This window comes from Hyla sarda, chromosome 7 (genome assembly GCF_029499605.1).
Source record: "Hyla sarda isolate aHylSar1 chromosome 7, aHylSar1.hap1, whole genome shotgun sequence".
NCBI classification, from domain to species: Eukaryota; Metazoa; Chordata; class Amphibia; order Anura; family Hylidae; genus Hyla; species Hyla sarda.
The window spans coordinates 39424475-39445339 of record NC_079195.1 but is presented as its reverse complement, the minus strand read 5'-3'; the positions used below and the strand labels follow the sequence as shown (position 1 = coordinate 39445339).

Sequence of the window (20865 nt, the reverse complement as noted above, 5' to 3'; positions counted from 1 at the left end):
GCCGTGCTTTTCATTTGGGCCGTGGAAAGGAAAGTCGGTGCGTAAACAATAGAAAGAGGCATTTTAAGCAAGTTAGGTCTGGAGCATTTCAATTTCCTTTTACTGCCTTACATAGCAAGCTGATGGGGCAATAAATGAAACGAGCATGACTTGCCGTGCGCTTCTCCGGAGATGATCTAACTTGTTCCTTTAAATAGAAACTCCACAAGATACATCAAATCCTTCCCACCGCCCCCTAATCTAGTCTACATTGTTACAAAGCTCTATCCTCCCCCATAACACATCCAAAGTGTCTATCTTTTGAAGGAACCCAAACCCTCTGTCCATCATTGTTCCTTAAAGAGGGCATTCCACCTCTCATGACATTATATTGAGCATAAAATAACAATTTCTGAAGCACCTTTTCTTAGAACTCTACTTTCTGTCACCCTGTGTTTCTCCTGGAAATGTATGAATACGTTGACAACTGGGTTCCTAGATTTGTCTTGTAAAAAGGGTGTGTCCCTAGATTTGCCTTGTCAACGGCGTGTGTCCCTCGATTTGCCTTGTCAACAGGGTGTCTTTCTAGATTTGCCTTGTCAATAGGGTGTGCCCCAAGATTTGCCTTGTCAACAGCGTGTGTCCCTAGATTTGCCTTGTCAATAAGGTGTGTCCCTAGATTTGCCTTGTCAATAAGGTGTGTCCCTAGATTTGCCTTGTCAATAAGGTGTGTCCCTAGATTTGCCTTGTCAATAGGGTGTGTCCCTATATTTACCTTGTCAACAGCGTGTGTCCCTAGATTTACCTTGTCAACAGGGTGTGTCCCTAGATTTATCACTAATTGAACTGTGTAAGACTATGGAGGTATATGCCCCTTTCAAAAGAAATACCCAGTAGTTACTAGAGTGGCTCTTTTTCCATTTTTTTCTCTGATCAAATCCTAATACCCAGCAAAGTTGCCAATCCATAAGGGCAACTCACGTGCAAAATTTGATTCTGAATGGGCAATACCTTTTTGGTTCCACTAGAAGTTTAATGCTAGGAATTACCTTTGGCTGTCTGAGCATGCTTGAAATTGTAGTTTTTCAATAGCTGGAGGCACAATGGTTGTGAAACACTAAAATAAACATTAGGGAGTACACAGGCCTTGTTAACAGTAATACCTTATCATTCAATACATTGCTCTACATCCATGGCGAACCCCCTAGATATTGCCTGTAAACAATGCAAATAATTCTAGTAAATTGCAGTGTATTTTTCCTGCGTAATAAGCTCTTATTTTAAAAGCTCCTCTTCTATAAGCTGCTGACTATAGGTTTACCGTTCCTTTTAAGTACCTTTTCTATATTGTATACCATGCACTTAAAATAAATGACATGGTTGCTGCTACAAGATAAGAGCGTGTTCCCAGGAAATTGTTTTCTTCAAGGTGTTGTTTCATTCAACTATACAAAAGCTATGCATAGTGTCTGTGGATAGGTCTTGCCTCTCAACCAAATCATCTACTAAAGATGAATACGCAAGGCTTGTTTTTCCTATTCGCCATTTTCTCGTATAGGCATCTCATTGTATAGAAAAATAATAATGCCCAGAAAGCTGTAATAAATAAACCTCTTTGTGCTCCAGCGACATCTTTCCATTCTGGGTACTGCCACTGTTCTTGTACTATAATGGGCCAGACTGAGTGGTCCATTTGTTGTACTTGCTAGTTGATATCTATAGTGATGTACACTTTGTACTTAATTCTCATCTGGTGAACCCCATAAGGCTGCCCCCCATTAAAAAAGGTCGGATTTATAATCTACTGAAAAATTTCTAGGCACTGGCCACTGAGCCCCCATGCAGCTTCATGTTATGATTGTCGTACAAATAGGTGTATTCCTTAGTGACAATACTGTGATGGTCCACAGAAGGAAGGGGCAATATAATGGCTGGGAAGGAACAGTAAACTAGCTTAGGATCAATTATGTTCGCCTCAGTGTGTGCCTTCCCTCTATGTAAAAGAATTATCCAGAAAGAGAAAAACAAAGCTACTTTTGTCTTCAAACGTGTCCTTAGGTTGTGTGTCTTATTATAACTTTTGTTTGTTATATACACAGAGAAAGCCTTTGAGCCCTTCCTCCCCTGTCCACTCCACCCACAGGCACATTGTGCCCAGGCTGGGATCTTTAGGTTTCCCAATACAGGGTGGGCCATTTATATGGATACACCGTAATAAAATGGGAATGGTTGGTGATATTAACTTCCTGTTTGTGGCACATTAGTATATGTGAACGGGGGAAACTTTTCAAGATGGGTGGTGACCATGGCGGCCATTTTGAAGTTGGCCATTTTGAATCCAACTTTTGTTTTTTCAATAGGAAGAGGATCATGTGACACATCATACTTATTGGGAATTTCACAAGGAAAACAATGATGTGCTTGGTTTTAACGTAACTTTATTCTTTCATGAGTTATTTACAAGTTTCTGACCACTTATAAAATGTGTTCAATGTGCTGCCCATTGTGTTGGATTGTCAATGCAACCCTCTTCTCTATATACTGCTATATACTACTATATACACCGCAGGAGAAATGCTAGCACAGGCTTCCAGTATCCGTAGATTGGCCTCTCACACTGAAGGCAGAATTGTGCGCATATCATCCCAACAGAAGGGGGTTGTAGGAGTATAGGGATGTGCTGACAAGCCTCAGGGACAGAAGGAATGGGGCGCATACAATCCTGTATATAGACCGATGAATAATAGAAAGAAAAAAAAAACTTTAGATAAAGCGTTGCAGATTCCAGATAATTTCAATGGATGATCAAATGAGTAGTAAGCAGATGATCTTTATTCCAGTAAAAGCATAGATTAATCTGATAAAGGGGTCTATAAACCCTTAAATGTGTCCTTACTGTACTATTCTTATACTGAGATAAAGACTAGGGGGAGATTTATCAAAACCTGTCCAGTGGAAAAGTTGCTGAGATGCCCATAGCAACCAATCAGATTGCTTCTTTCATTTTGCAGAGGCCTTGTTAAAAATGTAAGAAGCGAGCTGATTGGTTGCTATGGGCAACTGGGCAACTTTTCCTCTAGACAGGTTTTGATAAATCTCCCCCTAGATGCTTACTATCTAATCATCCATTGGAATTATCTGGGATCTGCAGTGCTTCATCTAAATAGTTGTTTTGTTATAATTTATTATACTCTTACAGAAAGCCTGTGAGTCCTTCCTCCCCTGCCCACTCATAGAGAGAGCCTGTGAGTCCTGCTTTCCCCACCCACACATAGAGGAAGCCTGTTAGCCTTTCCTCCCCTCACTCACTCAGGGTACGTTCACACATACAGGATCCTGCGCAGATTTGATGCGCAGGATTTGTAACTGCCGATTAGAAGCTGTGCTCAGTCATTTAGTTTAACTTGAAATCTGCAGCAGAATCCTGTGCATCAAATCTGCGTATGTGTGAAGGTACCCTCATAGAGAAGGACATTCAGCCCTTCTTCCCCACCCACTTAAAGGGGTACTTCACTGCTCAGCGTTTGGAACAAACTGTTCCGAATGCTGGAGTCGTTGCTGGGAGCTCGTGATGTCTTAGTCCTGCCCCCTCATGAAATCCCGCCCCCTCAATGCAAGTCTATGGGAGGGGGCATGACGGCTGATGAGGGCGTGGGGCTATGACATCACAAGCTCCTGGCGCCGGCTCCAGCGTTCGGAACAGTTTGTTCCAAACCCTGAGCATCGGAGTACCCCTTTAAAGAGAAAGCCTTCCCCTTCCCACTCATAGAGAAAGCCTGAGTCCTACTTCCTCACCCACTTGTAGAATGAATCCATTGCTATAAAGGGAGATCTGTCAACCATATTGGCTGGACTAATGTAAATCAAAGTGAAACAAGCAGGGGATAGTTGTATTCCATTTGATTTGTTGTGTACATTATATAAGAAACAGGTATATTTGAATCAAACAGAAGCTGAGGTTTTATTGAATATTTTTCTGCTTTCCCTTTAAGGGCACTGGAAGATACTCCATCTATATTGCAAACTACGCAGACCGCAAAGTGGGCCCCCACGCCTTAATCGAGCTCGACGAGGCAGCCAGCGACCTAGCTAATGGAATAATCATATTGTCAAATGTAGCAGCTGAAGCCGGTGTAAATAAGTATACAGGTAAGGTTGAACTTACGTTATATAGAGTTACTTTTGTATCAAAAAATATGGATGCGTCTGCACTGCCCATGAGGAGGTATCTGCAACTATGTAATTTATGATGAGTTTTATTATGACATCATGTTGGCCTTGGATACAGCATCCACATGTTTGTACACAGAAAGTGAAAGGTAGAGCTGTGTTTTTAGGCGGATATCCAGTGATTTTTATTTTTTAAAGTGCCACATTAGACAATCCAGATTTTTAGCAAAAAGGAACAATTCATAGCTCTTTATTCCTTTAGTCTCTCCTGCTCAACCTTTAGACAGATAATTGTACTCAAAAAGGGGTTTATGATGCACACCGGTTGACCAACAAAGGATACATTTGACTCTTGTAGTTTCACTGACACTCTACAATGCCCAACTGTGGGGTGCAGGGAAATATTTGAATCCACTTCAGCTACTATGCTATGATGACCAGGTTTGACCTGAAGCCCTAACAGGTCCAGGAATGCGGTGATGTAAATGTACAATTTTTTTACTGGCTCTAAATACTGATTGGTTTTTGACAACTAGCAACTGAATAGGTAATGCTGATGCTTGAGAAATATAGGAGGCCTTCGGAGTGAAATGGTACTTCTGGGTTACTAAGGGTTACTGGCAGTATCCACTGGATGAAGGTCCCATGTGACCTAGGGTCTCTCTACACCAAACTGAATGTTTCACTACTATACCGAACTGAACTAACTCCCAACTCCACAGACAGAAAATCCTCCTCTCAATTAAAGGGCTTTCTGCCCCATGGAGGCTGGCTAACTACTGCTAGTGGTTTACTCCATTCCTGTTAAACAAATAACCTCTAGGTGGCAGCAAAATACACAATATACATTTTATTTACATTGTAAGTGGAAGACTCCAAAATAGGCATAGGACACAAGTGAAAAGAAATAAGGTACAATTTGGAGGGGGTGGCAATCTGTCCGACAACCATGTAGTGCTAAATGTCACGCAGTGGGACACTGCACAGCCAGTGATTGGATAAAGGGCAATTCCTTGTGTTTAAGATAAAAACTAGAAAATGCAGAGCAGTAGAACAGGGCACCGTCAGATGGGCGGCTATAGGAGATCGGTCAAATGAATGTTATTTCCTATTTCCTTCTGCCCAACTTGACCACTTTTTATAGCAAAATGAAATCACTGGACAACCCCTCTGATTTTACATGTACACAGAATCTTCACCTGAAGCTCCTACACCAGGCCCACATCCACCATGTGCCATTTAGAATCCTGTTATTGTACATGACAAGCATCAATAACCCTAATAGATGCCGTATTTTTCGCCGTATAAGATGCACTTTTTCTTCCCCAAAACTGGGGGGGAAAAGTTGGTGCGACTTATACGGCGAATACACACCTATCGCGACGGTCCCTGTGGCCATCAACGGCCGGGACCCGCGACTAATACAGGACATCACCGATCGAGGTGATGCCCTGTATTAACCCTTCAGACGTGGTGATCAAAGCTGACCGCCGCGTCTGAAGTGAAAGTGACACTAACCCGGCTGCTCAGTCGGGCTGTTCGGGACCGCCGCGGTGAAATCGCGGCGTCCCGAACAGCTTACAGGACACCGGGAGGGACCTTACCTGCCTCCTCGGTGTCTGCTCCGTGCCGGGATCCTCTGCATGGCCGGCGCTCTCCTTCGTCGTCATCACATCGTCGCGCACGCCGTCCTGTCATCCAATAGGAGCGGCGTGCATAGCGGCGTGCGTAGCGACATCATGGCGGCGACGAAGAGTGAGGATACCGGGCAGCAGAGACGTTCCTGAGCGACAGGGACACGGCGACAACGATAGAGGGCGACATCCAGGGCAGTGGTGACGAGCGGTGACGGGTCCGGAGCGGCGGGGACAGGCGAGTACTACCTCTTACACCAGTGGTCTTCAAACTGCGGACCTCCAGATGTTGCAAAACTACACCTCCCAGCAGGAGTTGTAGTTTTGCAACATCTAAAGGTCCGCAGGTTGAAGATCACTGTCCTATACTTTACATTGTATTTGGTTCAAAATCTTTATTTTCTAGATTTTTATCCTATAAAATTAGGTGCATTTTATATGCCGGAGCGTCTTATATGACGAAAAATACAGTATATATATATATATATATATATATATATATATATATATTCATTTATTGTTCTCTTCAATGTAGACTATATATCTTTATGTGGTTACAGTCTGTACCTGGCAGTGACAAAAATACAAATGGCTTAAACACCTTTCATGTAATAGATTGCAGGAGGTATTCTAAAAGTTGAGCCGGGTATAAATGATGCATTTAAAGCTCCTGAGTCCTGCCATGATTGATCTGGACTATAAGGGATTTGCAGCTTCAGGGGTTGCGGTACTTCATGTTCAGAACCTCATATCCTAGAGAATTACAGTCCTGCAGTATATATTTAACTCTGAAGTATCCTGCAAGTGAAATACCAAATCAATTCATTTATTTGCCCATTGCTATGACATTTAACAATTTTTTATGTTTCTTTGGGGGGTTAAAATCTGCAACTTTTTCTTTTAATAGCTTTTTTTTTTATCATTATGAAAAGATCTGGGGATAGGATGGGGATTCTAAAATACTTTGTTTCCTAATGATTTCTCATTCAAACAGAAATTGTCTAATACAGCACGTTGAGCTACAAGGGGTGGTCCCAAGTTTAACAACCACCTCTAGAGAGTATAAGTAGTAATGCTTCTATACGTTACTCACTGGGTCATGCAGATGCTTTGTATGTATTTTCAATGTGTCTAGCTTCTGTATTCTGATTTAAAAAAAAATGTCTCCATTCTGCTGCTCACCCTTTCTGAGATCCACTGTTCAGGAAGACAAGCACTGAGCCCGCCCTTACTCACCATGCATTCAGTTTCTCCCTGATTCTGCTGTGCTGTGCTGGGTCTCTTCAATCACTGCAGGCTTCTCTGTAACCCCCTGCTCTCTGTTTTGATGCTGTAGTCTGACAGGACAGGAGTGAGCACAGAGGAGTGCTAGTCCCATCCTCATTTTCTGGACTTTGTCCCAGCCTGTGCATCAGCTGGGACAAAGATGATGCTGCAGCCAGACAGAATTATGTTCTTGATGGTATGGGGACCCCTAGTGGTCTTTTTTTTTTTTTATAAGCCATGATTTCAATAAAAAGAAGATAAAACATTAATAACATGAATTATATTACATAGGTTAATGTTTTGCCTATATGTACAAAGATGTATAAAGTTTTTGAATCTGATGCACAAATTGACTTGTCAGCAGCTCTGTAGCCCAATATTAGACAGCCAGTTCATCTGAGGCAGATATGCTACAGATTTTCCATCCATATTTGCAACAAAAATCCACAACATCAAATTGTATGAAGTCTTCACCAAAATTGACACTTATGCATTTGCTCCTGTAGAAATTAAGGGGTTAGCCACCATGAGGTGATTTTAGTGCTTACATGCCAGACAGTAATAGCCATGCTTAGGAAGGACCCGTGCTTATCTTAGATACGGATGAGCGAATCGAATCTGAAGAATCCGAATTGGTTACGAATTTCAGGAAAAATTTGAATCGTAACGAATGCAAATATCACTGTGATTTGATCGCGCAAATCTCTTAATTAAACTCCATTCAGTGCGGGCCCGGCTCCAGGGCATCTAAAATGGCGGATTTACATGTGAGAACTAGTGTTGGGTGTGAATATTCGCATTTCAAATTTTTATCACGAATTTTGCAAATTCATGAATATTGCGAATATATTCGCTATATATTCAAAATCACGAATATTCACTTTTTTCCCACATATGTGCATATTCGCATATGTGAATATTCGCATATGCAAATATTCGCATGTGTGAATATCCGCATATTCCTTCTTTTCACTTGTCAGAGGTTATCAACATCATCCCTATTAACCAATAGTAAAGTTGCCCACCCCCTCACTGTTTTCTTCCTCGAATACACAAATATGCGAATATAATGAATACGCAAAATTCGCGAATATAGGACGAATATTCTTCTATATATTTGTGAAATATCGCGAATTCGAATATGACTGCTCATCACTAGTAAGAACATGGAGCAAGGAATCCTGTTAAGGCGGGAACAAGGGTCAGCGGGACGACCCTTAACCCGATAACGACCAAGGACGAGTATAGACGTCCAGGTTGGCGGGCGTTCCCGCACCTGGACGTCTATACTCGTCCATTCTTCTCGTGGGTGCTGCCCAGTGCACCCACGAGATCGCGGCAGGGACTCGGCTGTATCACACAGCTGGGACCGTGCTGCACTGCCAGGACCGAAGTAAACTTCGGTCCCGGCAGTTTTAACCCTTACAGCCGCGGTCGGAAGTGACCGCGGGCTGTAAGTGTTATGACAGAGGGAGGGAGCTCCCTCTGTCACTCCTGCAGCACCCCGCATCGCGATCGCGGGGTGCTGCGTGTAATACGCGGCTGGCCGGGAACTGCCGCACTGCCGGGAGTGAAGTTCACTTCACTCCCGGCAGTTTAACCCTTACAGCCGCGGTCAGAAGTGACCGCGCGCTGTAAGGAGTTCTGACAGAGGGAGGGGGCTCCCTCTGTCTCTCCTGCAGCACCCCGCATCGCGATCGCGGGGTGCTGCTGCATACCTGGGCAGCCAGGGGTCCTACAAAGACCCCCAGGTCTGCCCTGGGTATTGCCTGAAAGGACAGGCAGCATATAACTGCAATGCTTTGGAATACTAAGTATTCCAAAGCATTAAAAAGTGTAAAAATAAATAAATTAATAAAATAAAAGTGTAAAAATAAATAAAAATGTAATAAAAGTGTAAAAAAAATAAAAAAATAAAAAAATAATATATATATATATATATATATATATATATATATATATATATATATATTACAAATACATTTATTAAATTAATCTAATTTTAAAAAATGCATAATGTGTAGGATCGCATTGGCGGACATCCCCAGCATGTAATATGCTGCGGATGTCCACCATGTGATCCTACACATTATGCAGCAGTCACGGTAATGAGCTCCCTGCTGCGGCTGGGTAGCTTTGTGTGTCCACTCATAGCGGCGGATTTCCCGCCGGCAGTCATGAGCGGACACACTGAGCTACCCAGCCGCAGCAGTGATGGATATATTCGCCGTGAGCGGGTGCTTATTCCCACAACATGGCAGATATATCTATCAGGAGCCTTAACAGACAGACGCGTTATACTGCCAGCCGACCAAGGACCAATCAGAGTGGTCCCTGGTCCAGCCAATAACTTGTAGGGGTGCGGTATATAAATGGGGTCACTTGTGGGGGTGGGGGTACTGTTCTGCCCTGAAAGCCAAATGGCGCTCCTCTCATTCTGAGTCCTACCACGCGGCCAAGGAACCATATATGGCCAAAGCGGGGGTATTTCCGAACATGGGACAAGCAGCTAAATAAAATATAGGGTGCATTTCTTTCAATATCAGAAGTGATGTACAAAAAATATGCCCCCCAAATGATGCATTTGTGAAAAATTGCAAATTTCGAATTTTTAACACTGACTTTGTAATAATTCCTGCCAAAAAAATATGGTGTTAAAATACTCACTGTACCCCCTAGCGAATACCTTGAGGGGTCTAGTTTTTAAAATGGGGTCATTTGGGGGGTGTTCCTATGTTCTACTACCTTTTAATTTCTGCAAACCTTGCATAGCACATAAAAAAAGATGTACTTTTCAAATTTTCAAAATTTCAAGTTAAATTGTTAGGCTTCTAACGAATTTAAAATGTTAATTAAAAACTAAAAAATGACGTCAAAATAAAGTAGACATCTGAAAGTACAAGTTTCATAAACTATTTGGTCAGTATGTATAAATATATGCAACCTATTAGAGTTAAAATAGCAAAAAATCGTAATTTTTGGTAAAAATTTCATGATTTTTTGCATTGTAAAAAAAAACTACAAATGATATCGGCTTACTTTTACTATGTACATGAAGGACAACTTGTGACAAAAAAACAATGTCAGAATTATCGTGATTGGCAAAACGTTACCAGAGTTATTCTCTAATAAAGACAGACATCCCCGATTTGAAAAAACAGGCCTGGTCTTTCAGGGGCATACAGGTTTATTTGTATTGGTCCTTAAGGGGTTAATCACATGCAGCATGCAGCCCTATATAATCGGCAGCCATCTTACAGCCACTTACATAAGCATTCTATTGCAGAGAGAGAGGGATAGAGAGCAGTGTGTTGCACAGAAAAGCTTTTTTACAGCAGTGATTCACCTCAAGCCCAAATCCAGCCTAGAAGCACGGACAGGGAAGGGAGTGAGATTGAGAGGGAAAGTGCAATTTTGGGTATATTACACAGCGACTGTGTGCTGCAGCACTGGTGTGTACAACAACTGAAAAGCTAATAGTAGCCAGCCAGTTAGGGTGAGCAGAGCACTTACAGCGTATTGTCCTCTATTAAGTGTAACCTGTGCATACATCAAAGTGCTGTACCATTTTGTTCCTGTTAAAGTCTTAAAGGCCTAGATACTGTGAAAGGTCAGCTAAAAGTACACACCTGCTGGTGTTGTAGACAAATATTGTTCTAGGCGTACTGGAGTTCATTGTACTCCCCTCATCAGTGCATATCACATACATACATCTAAGTGGTGTACCATTTTGTTCCTGTTAAAGTCTTAAGGGCCTAAATATTGTGAAAGGCCAGCCAAAAGTAAACACCTGTTGGTGTTGTAGACAAATACTGTTGTAAGCGTAATGAAGTGCATTGTACTCCCTTCATAAGGGCATTTTACATACAAACATCTAAGTGGTGTACCATTTTGTTCCTGCTAAAGTCTTACCAGCCTAGATACTGTGAAATGCCAGCCAAAAGTACACACCTGCTGGTGTTGTATACAAATACTGTTTTAAGCGTAGTGGAGCGTATTGTACTCCCCTCATATATGCACTAAGTATGTCAGACAGAAAAGTGCCAGGACGTGAACAGAGGAGTGGCATAGGCCTAAATACATCAGGCAGAGGTTGCAGCAGACTAGGGGCGAGTGACAGCAGGAGTCGCAGCGAGAGGCCTGAGCTCCCGGTATTAGCAAGCGGTCGTGTCTCGACCAGCAACCCATCTGCCGTCATCGATTGGTTAACTCTGTTATCCACTTCATCACAAGTGACATATGACACCCCCAGTCAACAGTTGGTGGGTTCCTCAGACACAACCCTCAGTTGGCATGGTCCGGGAGCAGTCCCTGTCCTCCCATTGCCTCTGTCCTATGTTGTTCCCTCCCGCACAGAAGTATCTTATGCTTTGGGTTCAGCTCCACTATTTAATGAGAACGATCTACTAGAGGACAGTCAGCAACTACTGCCCAGCCAAGAAGTGGAGGAGACATCTGCCACTTCCTCCACTAGGCGGGCAAGTAGTGATGAAGAGAGTGGCGTGGGAGGTGGTGTTTGCGAGTGTTCGGGCTCCTGAAGCAGATATTGTTGAGGAACCTGAGGAGGACATCAGTGACGTGCAACACAACTCGATGATGATGACCCAGGTGCAGAAGGGGCTTCATCATCATCAGGAGAAGGGGGTTGCAGGTTGCCCGTGAGGCAGCAGCTGAGCCAGCAAGGTGGTAGCATGGTTGTCAGACAGCATGGTGGCAGAAGTGGAAAGTCTGGAGCCAAATGTGCCCGGGGCAGACCACCTGCGCTGCGGCAGCCTACCACCCCGGGAGGAAGTGGAACAGGGGCTCCTGGAGTTGGCGGCAGTACCAGCCAATCGGTGTGGACTGTTGGTGGGAACTCGGCGGTGTGGCAGTTTTTCATCAAGCATCCAGAGGATGTTAACCTGGCCACGTGCAAGATGTGTCGGCAGAAGGTGAAGCATGGCCAGGGTCCCATCGTTGGCACCACGGTCCTGCGTCAACATATGCAGCGTCACCATAAAGTGGCCTGGGAGAACCGTGGCTCCGATGTAGGGGTCCAGCCAGCTGCATCCCCCAGTGGCACACAGCCAGCCAAGGCTCTACCACCTCAGCCGACGGGAGCTGTGTGTCATACCCATCTTCTCTCACTCCAGATGCTCCTGCTCCTCCTACAGCGAGTCAGTCATTCCGCCAGCAATCCATCGGCGAAGCCATGTCCAAGAGACAACAGTATGCACCCACTCATCCAACGGCGCAGAAACTGAATGTGGTCTTGTCCAAGTTGCTGGTGCTGCAGTCCCTCCCTTTTCAAGTGGTGGGCTCTGCATCTTTCAGAAAACTTTTCATGTGTGCAGGGCATGGTGGTGTCACGCTGTTCTTCACACGGTTTGCCTTGGCCAACAGAGACACACAGGGGAGGAACTGCTAAAAGTCATTCATCAATATATCGAATCATGGCTTACTCCATGAAAACGAGAAATGGGAACCTTGGTGACCGACAAAGGGAAGAACATCTTTTCTGCGCAGCAACAAGGAAGCCTGAGCCATGCGACCTGCATGGCACACATGTTAAATCTGCTTGTCAAGCGATTCCTGAAGTGTTCTCCCCATCTGCAAGACATCCTAACAATGGGAAGGAAACTTTGCATGCACTTCAGCCACTCGTACACCGCAAAGCCCACCCTCCTTGAGCTGCAGTGTCAGAACGGTATCCCCAACATAGTCTGATTTGCAACGTTTCTACAAGTTGGAATTCCACCCTTCATATGTTGGACCAACTATACGAACAGAGAAAAGCCATCACTGATTTCTTGATGATCCAAGCGGATAGGGGGACTCCCCTGTGTAACTTCAATGTCAACCAGTGGCAGCTCATACGTGACACCTGCCGTTTGCTCAGGCCCTTTGAGTTAGCTACCTTATTAGTCAGTTGCCAGGATTACAGGATGGACTAAGTCATTCCGCTGCTTCATTTACTACTGTTACGCCGAGCGCTCCGGGTCCCCGCTCCTCCCCGGAGCGCTCGCTTCACTCTCCCCGCGGCATCGCTCCGGTCACGTCCTCTGACCCGGGGCGCTGCGATTCCGCTGCCAGCCGGGATGCGATTCGCGATGCGGGTAGCGCCCGCTCGCGATGCGCACCCCGGCTCCCCTACCTGACTCGCTCTCCGTCTGTTCTGTCCCGGCGCGCGCGGCCCCGCTCCCTAGGGCGCGCGCGCGCCGGGTCTCTGCGATTTAAAGGGCCACTGCGCCGCTGATTGGCGCAGTGGTTCCAATTAGTGTGTTCACCTGTGCACTTCCCTATATCACCTCACTTCCCCTGCACTCCCTTGCCGGATCTTGTTGCCTTAGTGCCAGTGAAAGCGTTCCTTGTGTGTTCCTTGCCTGTGTTTCCAGACCTTCTGCCGTTGCCCCTGACTACGATCCTTGCTGCCTGCCCCGACCTTCTGCTACGTCCGACCTTGCTTTTGCCTACTCCCTTGTACCGCGCCTATCTTCAGCAGCCAGAGAGGTGAGCCGTTGCTAGTGGATACGACCTGGTCACTACCGCCGCAGCAAGACCATCCCGCTTTGCGGCGGGCTCTGGTGAAAACCAGTAGTGGCTTAGAACCGGTCCACTGGCACGGTCCACGCCAATCCCTCTCTGGCACAGAGGATCCACTACCTGCCAGCCGGCATCGTGACAGTAGATCCGGCCATGGATCCCGCTGAAGTTCCTCTGCCAGTTGTCGCTGACCTCACCACGGTGGTCGCCCAGCAGTCACAACAGATAGCGCAACAAGGCCAACAGCTGTCTCAACTGACCGTTATGCTACAACAGTTACTACCACAGCTTCAGCAGTCATCTCCTCCGCCAGCTCCTGCACCTCCTCCGCAGCGAGTGGCCGCTCCTGGGATACGCTTATCCTTGCCGGATAAATTTGATGGGGACTCTAAGTTTTGCCGTGGCTTTCTTTCCCAATGTTCCCTGCATCTGGAGATGATGTCGGACCTGTTTCCCACTGAAAGGTCTAAGGTGGCTTTCGTAGTCAGCCTTCTGTCCGGAAAAGCCCTGTCATGGGCCACACCGCTCTGGGACCGCAATGACCCCGTCACTGCCTCTGTACACTCCTTCTTCTCGGAAATCCGAAGTGTCTTTGAGGAACCTGCCCGAGCCTCTTCTGCTGAGACTGCCCTGTTGAACCTGGTCCAGGGTAATTCTTCCGTTGGCGAGTATGCCGTACAATTCCGTACTCTTGCTTCAGAATTGTCCTGGAATAATGAGGCCCTCTGCGCGACCTTCAAAAAAGGCCTATCCAGTAACATTAAAGATGTTCTGGCCGCACGAGAAATTCCTGCTAATCTACATGAACTTATTCACCTAGCCACTCGCATTGACATGCGTTTTTCCGAAAGGCGTCAGGAACTCCGCCAAGATATGGACTCTGTTCGCACGAGGCGTTTCTTCTCCTCGGCTCCTCTCTCCTCTGGTCCCCTGCAATCTGTTCCTGTGCCTCCCGCCGTGGAGGCTATGCAGGTCGACCGGTTTCGCCTGACACCTCAAGAGAGGACACGACGCCGTATGGAGAACCTCTGCCTGTACTGTGCTAGTACCGAACACTTCCTGAGAGATTGTCCTATCCGTCCTCCCCGCCTGGAAAGACGTACGCTGACTCCGCACAAAGGTGAAACAGTCCTTGATGTCTACTCTGCTTCTCCACGTCTTACTGTGCCTGTGCGGATGTCTGCCTCTGCCTTCTCCTTCTCTACAGTGGCCTTCTTGGACTCTGGATCTGCAGGAAATTTTATTTTGGCCTCTCTCGTCAACAGGTTCAACATCCCGGTGACCAGTCTCGCCAGACCCCTCTACATCAATTGTGTAAATAATGAAAGATTGGACTGTACCATACGTTTCCGCACGGAGCCCCTTCTTATGAGCATCGGATCTCATCATGAGAGGATTGAACTTTTGGTCCTCCCCAATTGCACCTCGGAAATTCTCCTTGGACTTCCCTGGCTTCAACTTCATTCCCCTACCCTGGATTGGTCCACTGGGGAGATCAAGAGTTGGGGGTCCTCTTGTTCCAAGAACTGTCTAAAACCGGTTCCCAGTAACCCTTGCCGTAACTCTGTGGTTCCTCCAGTAACCGGTCTCCCTAAGGCCTATATGGACTTCGCGGATGTTTTCTGCAAAAAACAAGCTGAGACTCTACCTCCTCACAGGCCTTATGATTGCCCTATCGACCTCCTCCCGGGCACTACTCCACCCCGGGGCAGAATTTATCCTCTCTCTGCCCCAGAGACTCTTGCCATGTCCGAATACGTCCAGGAGAATCTAAAAAAGGGCTTTATCCGTAAATCCTCCTCTCCTGCCGGAGCCGGATTTTTCTTTGTGTCCAAAAAAGATGGCTCCCTACGTCCTTGCATTGACTACCGCGGTCTTAATAAAATCACGGTTAAGAACCGCTACCCCTTACCCCTCATCTCTGAACTCTTTGATCGCCTCCAAGGTGCCCACATCTTCACTAAATTGGACTTAAGAGGCGCCTATAACCTCATCCGCATCAGAGAGGGGGACGAGTGGAAAACGGCATTTAACACCAGAGATGGACACTTTGAGTATCTGGTCATGCCCTTTGGACTGTGCAACGCCCCTGCCGTCTTCCAAGACTTTGTCAATGAAATTTTTCGTGATCTGTTATACTCCTGTGTTGTTGTATATCTGGACGATATCCTAATTTTTTCTGCCAATCTAGAAGAACACCGCCAGCATGTCCGTATGGTTCTTCAGAGACTTCGTGACAACCAACTCTATGCCAAAATTGAGAAATGTCTGTTTGAATGCCAATCTCTTCCTTTTCTAGGATATTTGGTCTCTGGCCAGGGACTACAGATGGATCCAGACAAACTCTCTGCCGTCTTAGATTGGCCACGCCCCTCCGGACTCCGTGCTATCCAACGCTTTTTGGGGTTCGCCAATTATTACAGGCAATTTATTCCACATTTTTCTACCATTGTGGCTCCTATCGTGGCTTTAACCAAAAAAAATGCTGATCCCAAGTCCTGGCCTCCTCAAGCAGAAGACGCCTTTAAACGACTCAAGTCTGCCTTTTCTTCGGCTCCCGTCCTCTCCAGACCTGACCCTTCCAAACCCTTCCTATTGGAGGTTGATGCCTCCTCAGTGGGAGCTGGAGCTGTTCTTCTACAAAAAAATTCTTCCGGGCATGCTGTCACTTGTGGTTTTTTCTCTAGGACCTTCTCTCCAGCGGAGAGAAACTACTCCATCGGGGATCGAGAGCTTCTAGCCATTAAATTAGCACTTGAGGAATGGAGGCATCTGCTGGAGGGATCAAGTTCTCCTGTTATTATCTACACCGACCACAAGAACCTCTCCTACCTCCAGTCTGCCCAACGGCTGAATCCTCGCCAGGCCCGGTGGTCTCTGTTCTTTGCCCAATTTAATTTTGAGATTCACTTTCGTCCTGCCGATAAGAACATTAGGGCCGATGCTCTCTCTCGTTCCTCGGATGCTTCAGAAGTTGAACTCTCTCCGCAACACATCATTCCACCTGACTGCCTGATCTCCACTTCTCCTGCCTCCATCAGGCAGACTCCTCCAGGAAAGACCTTTGTTTCTCCTCGCCAACGCCTCGGAATCCTCAAATGGGGTCACTCCTCCCATCTCGCAGGTCATGCGGGTATCAAGAAATCTGTGCAACTCATCTCCCGCTTCTATTGGTGGCCGACTCTGGAGACGGATGTTGTGGACTTTGTGCGAGCCTGCACTATCTGTGCCCGGGATAAGACTCCTCGCCAGAAGCCCGCTGGTTTTCTTCATCCTCTGCCTGTCCCCGAACAGCCTTGGTCTCTGATTGGTATGGATTTTATTACTGATTTACCCCCTTCCCGTGGCAACACTGTTATTTGGGTGGTCGTTGATCGATTCTCCAAAATGGCACATTTCATCCCTCTTCCTGGTCTTCCTTCTGCGCCTCAGTTGGCTAAACAATTTTTTGTACACATTTTTCGTCTTCACGGGTTGCCTACGCAGATTGTCTCGGATAGAGGCGTCCAATTCGTGTCTAAATTCTGGAGGGCTCTCTGTAAACAACTCAAGATTAAATTAAATTTTTCTTCTGCATATCATCCCCAGTCCAATGGACAAGTAGAAAGGGTTAACCAGATCTTGGGTGATTATTTGCGACATTTTGTTTCCTCCCGCCAGGATGACTGGGCAGATCTCCTCCCATGGGCCGAATTCTCGTATCACTTCAGGGTCTCTGAGTCTTCCTCCAAATCCCCATTTTTCGTGGTGTACGGCCGTCACCCTCTTCCCCCCCTCCCTACTCCCTTGCCCTCTGGTCTGCCCGCTGTGGATGAAATTTCTCGTGACCTTTCCATCATATGGAGAGAGACCCAAAATTCTCTCTTACAGGCTTCATCACGCATGAAGAAGTTCGCGGATAAGAAAAGAAGAGCTCCCCCCGTTTTTTCCCCTGGAGACAAGGTATGGCTCTCCGCTAAATATGTCCGCTTCCGTGTCCCTAGCTACAAGTTGGGACCACGCTATCTTGGTCCTTTCAAAATTTTGTGTCAAATTAATCCTGTCTCTTATAAACTTCTTCTTCCTCCCTCTCTTCGTATCCCTAATGCCTTTCACGTCTCTCTTCTCAAACCACTCATCCTCAACCGTTTTTCTCCCACATCTGTTCCTCCCACTCCTGTTTCCGGCTCCTCGGACATCTTCTCGGTCAAAGAAATTTTAGCTGCCAAAAAGGTCAGAGGGAAAAATTTTTTTTTAGTGGACTGGGAGGGTTGTGGTCCTGAAGAGAGATCCTGGGAACCTGAGGACAACATCCTAGACAAAAGTCTGCTCCTCAGGTTCTCAGGCTCTAAGAAGAGGGGGAGACCCAAGGGGGGGGGTACTGTTACGCCGAGCGCTCCGGGTCCCCGCTCCTCCCCGGAGCGCTCGCTTCACTCTCCCCGCGGCATCGCTCCGGTCACGTCCTCTGACCCGGGGCGCTGCGATTCCGCTGCCAGCCGGGATGCGATTCGCGATGCGGGTAGCGCCCGCTCGCGATGCGCACCCCGGCTCCCCTACCTGACTCGCTCTCCGTCTGTTCTGTCCCGGCGCGCGCGGCCCCGCTCCCTAGGGCGCGCGCGCGCCGGGTCTCTGCGATTTAAAGGGCCACTGCGCCGCTGATTGGCGCAGTGGTTCCAATTAGTGTGTTCACCTGTGCACTTCCCTATATCACCTCACTTCCCCTGCACTCCCTTGCCGGATCTTGTTGCCTTAGTGCCAGTGAAAGCGTTCCTTGTGTGTTCCTTGCCTGTGTTTCCAGACCTTCTGCCGTTGCCCCTGACTACGATCCTTGCTGCCTGCCCCGACCTTCTGCTACGTCCGACCTTGCTTTTGCCTACTCCCTTGTACCGCGCCTATCTTCAGCAGCCAGAGAGGTGAGCCGTTGCTAGTGGATACGACCTGGTCACTACCGCCGCAGCAAGACCATCCCGCTTTGCGGCGGGCTCTGGTGAAAACCAGTAGTGGCTTAGAACCGGTCCACTGGCACGGTCCACGCCAATCCCTCTCTGGCACAGAGGATCCACTACCTGCCAGCCGGCATCGTGACAACTACAACACGTGTTGGAAACGATGAGTGGTTAGGGCACTGGAGATGTGGCGCCTTCATCTCACGGCCACATGAGCCCTGTGGGGGTTGAACTGGAGGAGGATGAGGGGGAGGAGCACAGTGGAGCACAGTTTAGGTTTCACGAGATGGGCGATTTTTCTAGTCATCTGACAGGAGAGGAGGAGTAGGAGCAGCCAGAGGAGCTAGAGGGTTATATGGAAGGCAAGACAGAGGACCCAGACACACCATGGCAGTATGCAGTGAAGATGGAGGCAGGGAGTCCCCCCGAGTCACTTGCACAAATGGCACAATGCATGCTCACTTGCTTGCGTAGTGATCGCCCAATTGTCACCATTCGGCAGCGGGATGACTTCTGGCTCTCCACCTTATTGGACCTTCGCTACCGGCACAAAATGGGGGCCTACAGAGACATCCTACGTAGTCAGTTGACCCATGCCTATCTGCACCATTGTACATCCTCTTACAGGTCTGACTCGAGGGGCCCTCTGCACTCACCTTCCACTGCCATGGCTGCTGGGGAGGGGTGGCAGGAGCAGTACAAGCTCCATCAGCAGCAGCCTGAGTCTACAGTCACTGATGAGTAGCTTTCTTCACCTGCATAGTGAGGCATCTCATCAGCAGCAGGTAGACATGAAGCAGGACCTAAACCAGCAGGTGGTGGCATACCTTGACACGACCATGCCAACACACCTTGAAGATCCACTGGACTTTTGTGCAGCCAAACTTGATTTGTGGCTGCAACTAGCAGAGTTTGCCCTGGAAAAGCTGTCCTGCCCGGCCAGTAGTGTGCAATCAGAGAGGGTGTTTAGTGCGGCGGGCCCATAGTAACCCCAAGGAAAACTCGTCTGTCCACAAAAAAATGTGGAGAGACTGACCTTTGTGAAGATGAATCAGGAATGGATCAGCCGGGATTTCCATCCACCAATGCCTGATGCATCAGAGTAGATTGACCATGGTGCCACACCAACAATTCACAAATATGGATAGTGCTAAACATATTTAAGGTGCTGCTCCCCATTTACAGAAATTCCACCGCATCAGACCGCACACTGTCGCAGGACCAACGGCCTGAGAGCGTGGACGCAGAAGCTGCGTAACCTGTCCAGGTTGCTTTTGTGGCTGTGCAGGAACCACATTCACCCAGTGGGCCTTAAAGGACATGTATTGTCCCTGACCATAGTTACAGCTCCACATGTCGGCGCTGCCGTGTACTTCGGTACACTTTGGTAGAGTGGGGTGGTGGGTGTTAATACCGGTACCCGGTGACGAAGGTGGGTGAAAGAAGGTGAACTTGGCATCAGATGTGTGGCATCAGGCGTGTGGAAGGATTAGAATAGTAGCTGAGGCAGGTAGGCAGAGGAAAACTGTCTTTTTTGTCAAAGTATTGGTGTGCACAAGTAAGTATTGAGGATATGCATTAGCTAAAACTTAATTTTTCTTAGGATAAAATATATGGACCCCAATTTTTTAAGAATCTAAGAAAAGGAAAGGTGTGCAAAAAATCACCATCTGCCACCGGCACCACCAAGTATTGATGTGATGCAAAAAGGCCGGCCTTTTTTGGGCGAGTAACACTTGCCAAGAAGGGAATTAATAGGGCGAGAGTAGGGCCTTACAGGGAAATTTTTTACTTCCACCTGCTAGAATGGACAATACGTTGTTCCCTTCCACCTTTTCGAGGAAAGTGTTACTCCTCTTAAAAAAAGGGCGGCACCACACAGGAACCTCTCCCTAATTCCCCCTAAAAACCCTGGGAAATGGCAGTGTTTGCAGGAGGAAATAGGGAGAGGTTCGTGTGTGGGGCTGCCCTTTCTAGGGTGAGTAACACTTGCCAAGAGGGAATTAATAATGCGAGAGTAGGGCCTTCCAGGGGAAGATTTTACCCCCACCAATTACAATGGACCATACATTGTTCCCTGGCACCTTTTAGAGGTTTTTGCATCACATCAATACTTGGTGGTGTAGGTGGCTCAATGTGTTTTTTGCACACCTTTCCTCTTGTTTGATTTAAAAAAAAAATTTGGGTACATATATTTTATCCTAAGGATATTATTAAAATTATGTTCTATGTAATACATATCCTCAATACTTACTTGTGCACACTAACACTTTTACAAAAGAGACCGCTTTCTTCTGCCTACTTGCCTATGCTACTATTCTGATCCTGCTACCTGCCTGATGCCACACATCTGATGCCAAGTTCTCCTT

General features: G+C 46.9%; 1 protein-coding gene across 4 annotated transcripts in view; it reads left to right on the top strand.

Moving 5' to 3' along the window:
- Positions 1-20865, top strand: part of CRTAC1 (cartilage acidic protein 1) — a 661264-nt gene that overhangs the window by 412358 nt on the left and 228041 nt on the right. For all 4 annotated transcript variants that reach the window (XM_056531343.1, XM_056531341.1, XM_056531342.1 and 1 more), the window contains exon 5: positions 3972-4128. In XM_056531343.1, coding sequence (XP_056387318.1) covers positions 3972-4128 — 157 coding nt within the window. The remainder of the gene's footprint in view (positions 1-3971; positions 4129-20865) is intronic.